Source organism: Eutrigla gurnardus (assembly GCF_963514095.1).
Source record: "Eutrigla gurnardus genome assembly, chromosome: 5".
Lineage (NCBI taxonomy): Eukaryota > Metazoa > Chordata > Actinopteri > Perciformes > Triglidae > Eutrigla > Eutrigla gurnardus.
Genome location: NC_139919.1, coordinates 27,729,714 through 27,741,443, shown reverse-complemented (window position 1 = coordinate 27,741,443; position 11,730 = coordinate 27,729,714). Strand labels below are relative to the sequence as shown.

General features: G+C 45.2%; 1 protein-coding gene across 5 annotated transcripts in view; it reads left to right on the top strand.

Moving 5' to 3' along the window:
• Positions 1-7,109: 7,109 nt before the first annotated feature.
• Positions 7,110-11,730, top strand: part of LOC311013898 (rho guanine nucleotide exchange factor 9) — a 41,683-nt gene continuing 37,062 nt past the window's right edge. The window contains exons 1-3 of one of the 5 annotated variants that reach the window (XM_084010183.1): positions 7,110-7,344; positions 8,641-10,334; positions 11,386-11,724. In XM_084010183.1, coding sequence (XP_083866309.1) covers positions 8,718-10,334; positions 11,386-11,724 — 1,956 coding nt within the window. In that variant the 5' untranslated portion in view covers positions 7,110-7,344; positions 8,641-8,717. The remainder of the gene's footprint in view (positions 7,345-8,640; positions 10,335-11,385; positions 11,725-11,730) is intronic. The other 4 variants (XM_084010181.1, XM_084010184.1, XM_084010182.1 and 1 more) reach the window with 4 other exon arrangements.

Below are 11,730 nucleotides of genomic sequence, written 5' to 3'. Positions count from 1 at the left end.
CACGCCATATGCAGATTTGGCCAGTTTAACAGGCTGAGAGTGAATCAACATTTAGTGTGCATGGAGGAAGGAGGGGGGGGGGGGGGGTTTATCCTGGAGGACAAACGATTTGTGTGACAAAGCAGCCATATTGGGAGGAAGTAAATAAGGCGGATTAGGCGGTGTGGTGTTCTGGCGGTGTCGTGTTTCCCCGACATGTACTAGTAGGACAGATGGAGGCAGCGAGACAAAGCAAACCCCCTCGACGCCCTCGCCGGCGTCCCAGGCCGGGATGCGAAGCCGCGTTAGAATTAATCAAATGGAAATAAACTCGTGCGTGAGGATCTGCTTGATTACTTATCGTGCGAGGAACCGAAGAGTGACGAAGAAAAAAAACAGACTTTTCTTTCATTGTGATGCGGTTTGCGACGCCTCGTCTCGGGCGCCATCGCTCTTTGCCATACAGGTGTTTTTTTTGTAACACACACACACAGCCATGGTCTTTGTCAACAAAAATGGCGAGCTCCTCTTTTATTCCCTGTCAGACGAGACAAGTCTGATGTGGATCGGCGAGGTCCTGCCAGTCGAAGGGAAAAAGGTCAGAAAGCAGACTTTTATACTTTTTTTCCAGTAAAGCAGACAGGGTCGCCCACATGTAATCCCCGGGCGCCGCATTATCAATCCTGATGAAAAGACACGATGCAATCTTTCATCTCACCAAACTGAGAAATGTCTTCTTTCACTTGGACCTTGGACTTGGTTTTTAATTTAAAAAAACTTTTTTTTGTGTTTTTCCTCTCCTTGCAAAGCGCCGTGTTCCACCGGTTATTATTATTAACAACCTGGAAGGAGTCGAGCCTTAATCCAACCGATATTTACTCTTTAAGCGTGACTTTGAATGGCTCGGATTGATTTAGCGTTTTATCTTGTTTTCTAAGTGAATATCATATATTTCCCATAAGAAATACTGCGGAACACAATCTTGCAAAAAAACAGCATTTAGCTCATAGCAAAGATCAGAGCGAGACACGGAACAGAGGAGGAGTCTCTGGGGACGACTCTGGATCTTCATCTCTCAATAATAACAATAATGCATGCTCCTCGACTTCAATATACAGATGAAACACAACTTACTTCCTTGTACGCATATATATCTTATATATATATATATATATATATCTTTACAGGCGTGTGTTGTATACATTATCTCTCTGCCTATTTACACTGCATAATCAACGTGGAAAAAGAGCCGGGGACATCGCAATTACAATTATTATTTCCATAAAAACAATCTCCGTGTATATTCTCACACACACACACACACACACACACACACACTAGCAGGACACATCTAATTGAATCTATTTCCCCTTTTGCAGATGATGGATTCACCTTCTGTCATGGTGGATGTTGTCTGATTTCCAATGCTGCGGAAATATGGTTTTATATTTTCTGGCTTATCTCGGGCCGCCTCCACCTCATCCAGCATTACTCTCTCTCTCCCTCTCCCTCTCTGACTATCTCACTATCATTACCACCAGCAGCAGAGAAATGATGGTAATTGGCCATTTTGGGCTTGGACAGCTGCTAACATGAAAGTAAAAGTGGCTTCAGCTTGGAGTGCTGGGCTCTCACCTCTTCAACACTTTTTTCCTCCTAATAACCAGAATGTTTCTATTTTTTTCCTCCTTCCTTCACATATTCTGTCCTCACAGATAGGAAATGTACATTTGGATAAAACCCACAAACGCCGTCTCTCTCTCTCCGCCTGTCTCACCTCGCCGGGACATGATTGGTGGTGAAGATCTGAGCCGGGACGTATACGTTCATAAAGAGCCTCTTATCTCGCCTCTTAAGGCCTTTAAGTAACGGATGATGTGCTTCGCTGAATAATAAATGAGAAAGTTCCACTTAACTTGTAGCTTTCCATTTAAACCAAGCCGTTATTAAACTTGTATCAATTAGGCATCGCTGGTTTCTACGGGAACCGGTCGGCATCAGTGTGAGATCATAGCCCCGTTTTTTGTGTGAAAATGTGCGAATGAAATCATCTCACGGCGTCGTGAAATCGAAACGGAGCGATTTCCCCGCTATCGCGAGGCTTGGGCGCCGCCGCCCCACCTTGTAACGGAGATGGGATCGATGCCTGCAGCTTTAATCACATCTAACTTTAATGCTAGCCCACATCTCCAAGGTCTAATTCTTTACTTTCACACCAAATTACTTTTTAGCCCAAGGCACATTTCTCTCTCTCTCTCTTTCTCAAAAAAAAAAGAAAGTGTATCTGCGGTCACAGCTTCGGCGGCGTGACCATGGTCTCATTGATTGACACGCTGGGCTAAAGGCTGAATTCCAATGGAGTCCTGCACATGTAAGTACACCTTCATTACAGAGAGAGACAGAGAGAGGAGCCTTCAGGGTGCCTCTTCACGTTTTAATACCGCCCAAATGCAGAACCGGTGCAGAGCCACCATCACGGCGCTCTTTATCAGATTTTTGGTAGTTGGGTTTCTTATTGAACCCCGTCTAACAGCAACCAATAATTCAATGAGAGAGCGACTGCACCTCCAGAACTCGGAGCAGTTAATTAAAAATCCTCATGGCAAATTTGCTCAATTTCATTTCATCATTTTAGATCAACTCCTCGGGTTTCACTCTATCAGTTAGATTACCCAACCTCCCTTCCCTTCCCCTCCGAAACGAGGATTTGCCTGCGTGGCATCGCTCCTGAAATAGACAATATTCTCAAATGTACGCTAGATCTGATTTTTTAATAATAAAGGATTGTCTTGCAATTCCACTGGCAAAAAAAAAAAAAAAAAAAAAAGTGATGTTATTGCAAAGAGCTAGAGTGCCATCGTGTGGTGGAAATGCTCAACTGCACCTTTAGTGCACAGGAAGTTTCACACCAGACTTTGTTTTAAATATTAACATGTGGAGAGACGGCATGTTCTTACGCCTTCTCTGCAGAAATGTTTTGTTTTGTTTCTAAAAACACCATCGAATCTGACGTGTAAAATAAAAATAATATATCAATAAATGAAGGGAGGCATTTCAGCTGGTTCCTCTAGATGTCTCTCTTCACTCGAGTGTCTCTCTGCCTTTGAATCTGAATATCTGGCAACTCTAACAACCTCGACATGCAGTTACATCACCCCAACGGAGAAGATCTAAGTGTGTGTGTGTGTTTGAAGGGGCGGAGGGTTGTGAGGATGACCGGGAGGGGCTTTGGTTTTTATTCTCTCATAAAAAACAACCCCACACACACACACTGGGTCACATATTCACACACGAAAGAAAAGAAAAACCAAAAAAGCATCAGTGCAAAAACATGAAAGGAAAAGAAAAATATCCTGCTAATAGAAATTACAATTCTTCAGATTTTTGTTTTGTCTGTTCAAAAAAAAAAAATCAAGACCTCTGGGCTTTCTAAGGAGGGTTACGATGTTTTCAAGAAAAGCTATTCATGATCTGGGATTATGAATAATTTGGTTATGCTCCTACAGTGTAGCCTCTTTCTTTGTCTCCTTGTCTCTGTGATAAGACAGGATGTGCAGGGAAGGAATGGGAAGCTCGCCGTGCACGTCTCTCAGCCTCTAACTAGGACATAGTAGAGGAGCTGAGGCAGAGAGAGAGGGGGAGAGGAGGCGTTATATGCAGCTATAATTGATAGGCCTAATAATCTTCCTATTGCCTCCATTAAAAATGGAGGCAGACCAGCTATTTTCATAAAGAGCCCAGACGACACTGACCAGAGACGAGGACGTGGTCACGGGTCAGCATTCATCAAGGAGATAAAAAAGGGAACTTTCTTAATGACGAATCAGTGAGAGGAATGCCACTTTATCACGCCACTAATTGTCTACTTAGATCCCAGCCTCCTTCCATTGTGGCGAGGAGACGGGATCATCTGTGATGTTTCATGTTAGCTGTCGCTCCTCTACTCCTCCAGCTGCGATCCCTCCCTTCAGCACCCCGTCCCCTGGGGTTTTTTTGGGTTTTTTTTTTCTCCCCCCTCCCTCCAATCAGAAACTTTGCTGTGGAAGCAACCAGATGAGCAGAAATGGTGTTTTTGTCTGCTGCTGACCCACAAACACAGCCAAGGCCAGCCCCCCCTAAAATAAAATAAAATACAGAGCCAAACAATCACACAGATCCAGGATGATAAACATCTGCCTGATCACACTTTTAACAGCAAAAAAAACCCATTTAAAAAAAGATTTCCAAAACAAACAGAAGCCAATAAATAGCTCAACAAGAGCTCTTTTTATTTGCTTTACAGACGGGTCTCTTTTTTTTTTTCCGGGAGTGTCGATTCTGATTTGAATTCCTAAAAAATCTGCAGTTTCCTCCCTTGCTTTAAAACAGGAAGTAGAACTGTGGTTGTCTTCCGCTCCTCTTGTTTAATGGAACCCGCCTTCCTGTTTTCAGATTCATCCTGATTATGGCTGAAAAAAAACAAAAAACGTTCTCCCCCAGCTGAACACAAACACACAAACACACACACATACAAACACACACACACACACACACACTAGTCCTATCCCTCTCGATCTTCCCTTCCCTGTATGTCCCTCTCTCTCTCTTCTAAGACAGCTGCTGATACAAAATCACCAAAAAACGACGTTCAGGCCTTTTTGCACACATTCCGGCTATACGAGTGTGTGTGTGTGTGTGTGTGTGTGTGAGCTGGTATGCGCCCAAACTGATTGATTACCCCAATTGCGGTAAAGATCAAAGTATCTGCAAGGAGGGGGCTCAAATGTGTGTGTGTGTGTGTGTGTGTGTGTGTTTCAGGGGTTAGTGCCATGTGCAGCCAGGCCAGTGAAGTATGCAGGTCAGAGCAGAGGGGAATGTCAGGAATGTCAGGGTAATTCAAACTCTCCTCCACCAACCGGAGGCAACTATGCTACCTGGGCATATTTCAGTATAGTGGGCAGAAAAGTTTAATAAGTGTGTGTGTGTGTGTGTGTGTGTGTGTGTGTGTGTGTGTGTGTGTGCAGGTCAACGATGTGTACGGCATCATCAGCATCTCCACATCTGCACGTTAATGACATCACGCGCTACTTCTTTCTTCTGGGCGGCTGAAAAACACCTGCACTGGAAAACAAAAAAACAAAAAAAAAGTGAGCACAGCTGTCCTCACACGAGTTACACACACCTCCCCGAATCCAGTTCCCAGGCTTTGGTAAAGCCTTTCATTTGATATCACAACATATCTGCCCCCCCCTTCCCTTCCCTTCCCTTCCCTTCCCTTCCCTTCCCTTCCCTCCCTCATCTCCCTCCCCGTCTGGCCAGTTTTTTTTTTTTTTCACGGCCAGCCTGTTTTCACTCAACTGCTTTGACAAAGACTGGCGAAATAATTACAGCCGGGGTCCAAAACTTCAGCCTCCAGTAATCTCTCACCAAAAAACCAGCAGCAGGGACCGTGTCACAGGAAGAGCAGGAAGAGGTTCGATTGTTCCCCCCCTCCTCCCCCCTCCCTGAAAATGAGAAGCCAATGACATCATTTCAAAGAGCTCTGTATCCTTAGTGTTCAACACTCATGTTGAAATTAGGCAACAAAGCAAACTAATGTACACAGCACGCCAACACGTCAACAAGACTTATCATCGCAGACAAGGGCCCAGCTGGTGGAGGGCTCCATAAATCTCTAATCTGTCTCCTTCCATTCGTCACTCTCTTCTCATTTCTCTTTTTTATTTCTCGTCACACACACACACACACACACACACACACACACACACACACACACACACACACACACACACAGGGTTTACTCTCCGCAGATACTCCGCAGTTTTTAGTTAAGTTTTTAATGTTTGAGCCGGATCTGAGCTGAAAACATTTTAGCCTGTTTGAAACCAGGATGTCTTTTTTTTTTTTTCTGACGAGAGAGGGGACAACAGGAAGACTGCTTGGGGTCCTGAGGAAGTGGGTGAGGGAGGGGAGGGAATGCAGTAAGTCAATGCAAAGATTATATATATATATATACATATATATATATATATATATATATATATATATATATATATATATATATATATGCCCATTATAGATGCCACATGGACAGAGGTCACCGTTTGAAGATGAGGTCACTGTAACTCACAGATGTGTTACAGGGGGGAGGATGTGTAGCATGTAAACCACCACCACCACCACCACCACTACTACGACTACTACACTACTGGAAGACTGAAGCCACTCCAGGGAGAGGAGGAGAGCGGCTCCTCCGGGCCAGCGAAGGGAAGCGTGGACACGCTAGAGATATTTACATACAGTCAGACAGACTTCCTGGCATTGTCAGACCCCGAGAGCGTTGATGTCAGATCCACTCCTTCCTGTGCAGAAGGGAGAAACGCCATCGCCGATGACAATGGCCGCCCCCCCCCCCCCCCCCTCATCCATCCACAAAAAAACAGGACAAAGAAGGAAATGTTTAAATTTAGGTTCCCCTTCTTCCACCATCTCCTCTTTCACGGTTATGGAGCTCTGGAGCTGTTTAGTTTTTGTGAATTCCTTCGGTCCCCCCCCCTCCTCCTCCCCTCCTGAGCTCCCTCTCTCCATTGTGCCATTTCAATAGAAGGATTTTCACATTCAATGCAAATCCCAAAGGATCAGCTAGTGAGACCAGAGTTCAGTCAATCACTTGTTTATGATATAAAAACATGAAAAAAAAATGAAAAAAACATTTTTTTAAAGTGGATCCTTATAAATCTATCCAATAGAATAAAGTTAAGAAAAAAAACAGTTATGGAAAAATAGGATTTATATATATAAATCCTATTTTTCCATAACTGTTTTTTTTATATATAAAGCACTTTATATATATATATATATATATATATATATATATATATATATATATATATATATATATATATATATATATATATATATATATAAAGTGCTTTATTTGTTACAACAGACACACACTTATACTTAATAATTACATTGTCATGTGTTTCTCAGTGTGTGTGTGTGTGTGTGTGTGTGTGTGTAGGGGTGTGTATGTGTGTATGGAGGGTGTGTGTGTGTGTGTCTCTCTGTCTAGCGCGAGAGCTTTATCACGAATCAGAGTGTCGGCGTCTGCAGGAGCTTACAGGGCAAGAGTTCACCGGTCTGGAGGTAGTTTCTCTCCGTTTTTGACGGTTTAGCGGAGAAAAACAAACAAAAACACAACCTTCAAACAACACGACATCTGCGAAGGAGTCCGCGACCTTAACTTTTTTTTTTTTTTTTTAACTCACGGACATAAAGTGAAGCAGCCTTGGATGCGTTTTTTTTTTTTTTAGCCGGTGGGACAGCAAACAGCAACGATGCCCGTTTAAACACCGGAGAGGAAAGTAACGTTACAAGTAACGGGTAAGTTGACAGCTTTAACGGATAAAATGTTTTGAAAAACTATGAGAGGAGTTTATTTTTTATTTCGCGTATGTAACTGTGAGTTTAGCTGACTCAAAGTGTCAGTTTAGCTAACTCAAAGTGTCAGTTTAGCTAACTTAAAGTGTCAGTTTAGCTAACTCAAAGTGTAAATTTAGCTAACTAAGTTAACTCTGTTAAACGAAACAATTTTACAAAAGTATTAAATAAATAAAAAAACGACTTCCTGCGACGTTAATGTCCATTTAATTGACGCCATTAAATAAAAAGTCAAACAGTCTACCTGTCGCCGTTGACGTTAGCGTCCAACTGTCAGTTTTTAAAGATAGAAATCCGAGTTGCCAGGTTAGTTCGTTACCGTAAGTTTTCTAATAGTATGGCAGCCCCAAAAAAACTACTTTCTTTTTTTAAAAACATGTATTTATAGCAGCGTATGCCATTCTAGCCACCAAGCAGGCTTTTTATAAACAAATGAGCAAACTCCTATTCATGTTGACTATCAAGTAACTGGATATTAATGGACACGTTTTTAAGACGTCACGTTTTATATTTAAATTCTTAAATATGTACTTTGCTAATACGTGTGAATGGAGACTGTGCTTGTATTTTTTTCTCTCACATATTTTTGGAATGATTGAGTAACATTGCTCTCCTTTTTAAATAATAGTCATAAAAAAAGCTTATCAGTAAAAAGCTTAGGCCCATTAATTAAATTGTGACATTCTAGCGAAAAGGCCAGCTTAAATGAAACACATCGTTGGTGATGATCTCATGTAACAACATAGAGGTATGCTGGAGGCCCCAATTACACAAGATGCTTCCATACATTAAAGGGATTATGAAATGGGGGGGGGGGGGGGGTAATTAACATGTAGTAGTGTAGCCCTCACCGAGCATCCTCCTCCTCAGAAGGAGCTTATCTGAGCTGTGATGATGTCACAGCCGGAGCAGGACTGAAATAACCAGATCTCTGTCGCGAGGGTTTCCATGACAACACAGCCTCCTGGTTTAAATGGTGGAAAGGGGACTGTGTTTCAAATGATTACTTTGAGTAATATGGACTAAATATTTGTGGGCGGGAGGCTGTGATATTTGACTCATTGTACAGAAGCACTTATCTGTGAATCACTAAACGAGACCTGTCATTCTCTCATGGCGTTGTATTTGACCTCCCGACCCTCAACTGACATGTTTCATATAATGTATTTATCACGGTGCATAAGATAAGGGAGTCTAGTTTCATGTCAAACTCAAATAAAATGTGTTTTTGCCCCCCAGGTGTTTGAGAGAGAGAAAGAGGCCCAATACCATGATGTCCATCGGAGCCGATAGCTGACACTGTAGAATGAGAGAGGATGGAACAAACAGACAACGCTGCCCCTGCGAGCAACAACAGCAACCCTAATGGGTTTGTCAACCGAGTGTTTAACGTTTCTCTGGATGTCGAGAATGAGACCAGCAGTGTTTCTATTCAGGAGTCTGGGCCAGCGGAGCCGACAGAGGGGCGCGGAGAGACCCCTGCTGCTGCTATTCAGACCCCTGTCATGGACAGACAGGAGGTCAACCGGAGGCCCCGTGCCACGGGGGGCATCTGGAAGATCCTGAACCGAAAGAGAGCCGTCTCCGAGTTGGAGCGCAGACCCCACTCCATGATCCTCCCGGGGGAGGCTTCCATCCCTAAACTCTCGTTCGCGGATAAAGTTCGTTCCTTCAAGAAGCTTAAATCCCCGTCTGTGTTCAGAGGGAAGACGGGGAAACTGTCCACCGCCAGGTTCGGCAGCTCCCTGGTGGACGAGGAGTCCTTCTGCCGCGACATCGGCACTCCCCAGCAGCCCGGCAGGAGCACGCTCAGACACCGCGGCAAGAGGCACTCCTACGCCGGCTACTCGGCAGAATTCGACTGCTCGTACGAAGACCTCGACCTCACGGTTCCCGCGGACGGCCCCCAGCCCGGCGTCCCGGCAGAGGCTGTGACTCAGAACGGTTGTAAACCATCAGAAAGAGTTTGCTACACTAAAAGAAGCAACAACAATTCAACCCACTGCAACAAAACGGCCGCGGGCTGCGAGGAGCCCTGCGTTAAAGGTAGCCCGAGCTCCCACCAGGCTAGAGGAAGGAAACACAAGGATGTGTGGAGTTACCTGAGGAGGATTTCCCTTCTGGGGAAGGCCAATCCTGTCTACTCGGAGAGGAGCTTTGACTCTGAGCTTCCCTCTCTGGACAAGACCATGGACTCAGATTATGGGTCTGTAGACTTTGAGAGTGTCAGAGACTTTCAGCCGCCGCCGCCGCCACCCCAGAAACATCCTGACACTAAGGGGCACTTTGGCGGTCTGTTCAAGTTTTTCAACAGTGTAGCGGAGTCCGCCAGAAAATGGCGGACGACATCGCACTCCTTCTCTCCTCCGGAGGGAGAGAGGACGCCGATGAGCTCCCCGCTGGCCGCCCATCCCGCGGCGGACAACATTCACAGCGTGTCACTGACGATCCACAACGAAGGACTTCCAAAAACCCGGCCTATCTCATCCCCGCCAGCGACCACTAAATCCTCACACTCCAGTAGCCTTGACAGCGAGGCTCCAGCACCTGTGACAGGTGGACGATCCCCTACGGTGGTCCTGAAGGCCTTTAGGGCATGCCCAGGAGCTCGGGCTGTCAATGGCCTTCACAATATGGAGGTCAAAAACACAGTAGACGGAGAGACAAACCACATAGCCATAGTGGAGAATCACTTCTCCCAGCCAGGTCCCACCACAGAGGCTAAAACAGAAGCAGAGGTTGAAAGGGATCCATTAAACTGTGGCTGTCAGGAGGAAAAGGTAGAGGGACGGACAGGAAATGAGCAGGATTCCAGGGACGCTCCACCTTTCTCCCACCACACACAGGAAGCCAATGTCCAATCACAACACGGTGATAAAGAGAGCACGACCAATAGCGTGCCGGCGTCAGACTCCACGGAGGAAATATTTAAGGTATGTGACTTTAAATACAAAATGAGCCATGCTAATTACCCAGGCCCTGAAATTTTAATAAATATAATTTGTGTGGCTACGCAGCATTCTTGTGTATAATGTCTCTCACATTCATGCCATAACCACATTCCATTGCAGGCTTTTTTTTTTTGCGTGTGTTTTTCTTTCTCCACATCATTAACATCGGCAAAAGCATGCATAAATGCTGAATATGTCATTCACGTAACAGTTTTAACCAGTCATTCTGTTTTTGCTTCTTAAACCCGAGGCTGTAAATAGCACCAAGAGCTGCTAGTTATTTCCTCATGATAGAAGTCCTAGGTGTGGCTCATTAACTGTCAGGGAGAAACAAAAACACTGGAGACACCAGCCTGTGAGGACATGAATTTGGGCTTCTCCACAGTACAGTCCTTTTGCCCCATCTGTTGGAGAGAGGAGGAAACAGTCATTCAATGGCGGACAACAATCATGAGTTTTGTCCTTTTTTTCTGCTTAGTGCAGAAGTAAAAGCGTATTTCCCACGAAGCCGAACGCAGCAGCCCGAGAGCGCTGTGACGTCTGCGCTTCATGACGGCACCCTTCCCTTCTCACTCCAGTGGAGGCATTAGTCACCCCCCCCTTCAAGTCACACCAACGAGTCAGGACGCGTTAGCCCTAACTCCTGATGACAAAATGAGACTTGACATCTGAATACTCAGCACACTTTCATGGGGGTTTATTATGCAAGGAGCCTGTGGGAATCTGTGTTTTGGGTAGGGTGTTAATGTGCAGTCCTACAATAATTTAGGAGAACTGATGGCACCAGGAAAATCCTCCCTAATCAGCAACTGTTCACACAACAAATCCACCTGACTATTATATATATTTTTGAAGTTTAACTGCCATTCAGGCTTTTTTTCTTAGCAATTATCTTTTTTTTTTAGTCTTTTTGAAATGAAATCGGGTATATCTTGTTGAATCTATAGAGACGTTCCTCCCAATTCCCAACACAAGAAATGGATTGTTGCACCTGTATGTCGGCCAAATTGCTGAGTGTCTGTGCCAATCACAGCTGTGTGAGCAGATTGCCAGCCAGACAGGCAGCGGTGTAAGACAGCCGTGCCCAGCCGACTCTAGCACAGAGAGGACCTCTGTGGCTCACAGGGCCCCGCGCCCTCGCCCTCGTCCTCGCCCGGCCTCGGCTGTTCTGGACCCGTGGAGGCCCGGCCCGGACCGAGATCTCTACAGTCATTACGGCGAGGTGGGCTCGCTGTGCCGGCGGAGGCGCGGGCCGGCTCCCACCATGCAACGCTCCCCGGGGCAGAGGCGGACGGCTGCTCGCTCCAGGCCTTGCTCTGTCATAGAGACCAGTGTTACTAGGGAGATGCATCCCGCGGAGCTGCACCACAGAGTAAGA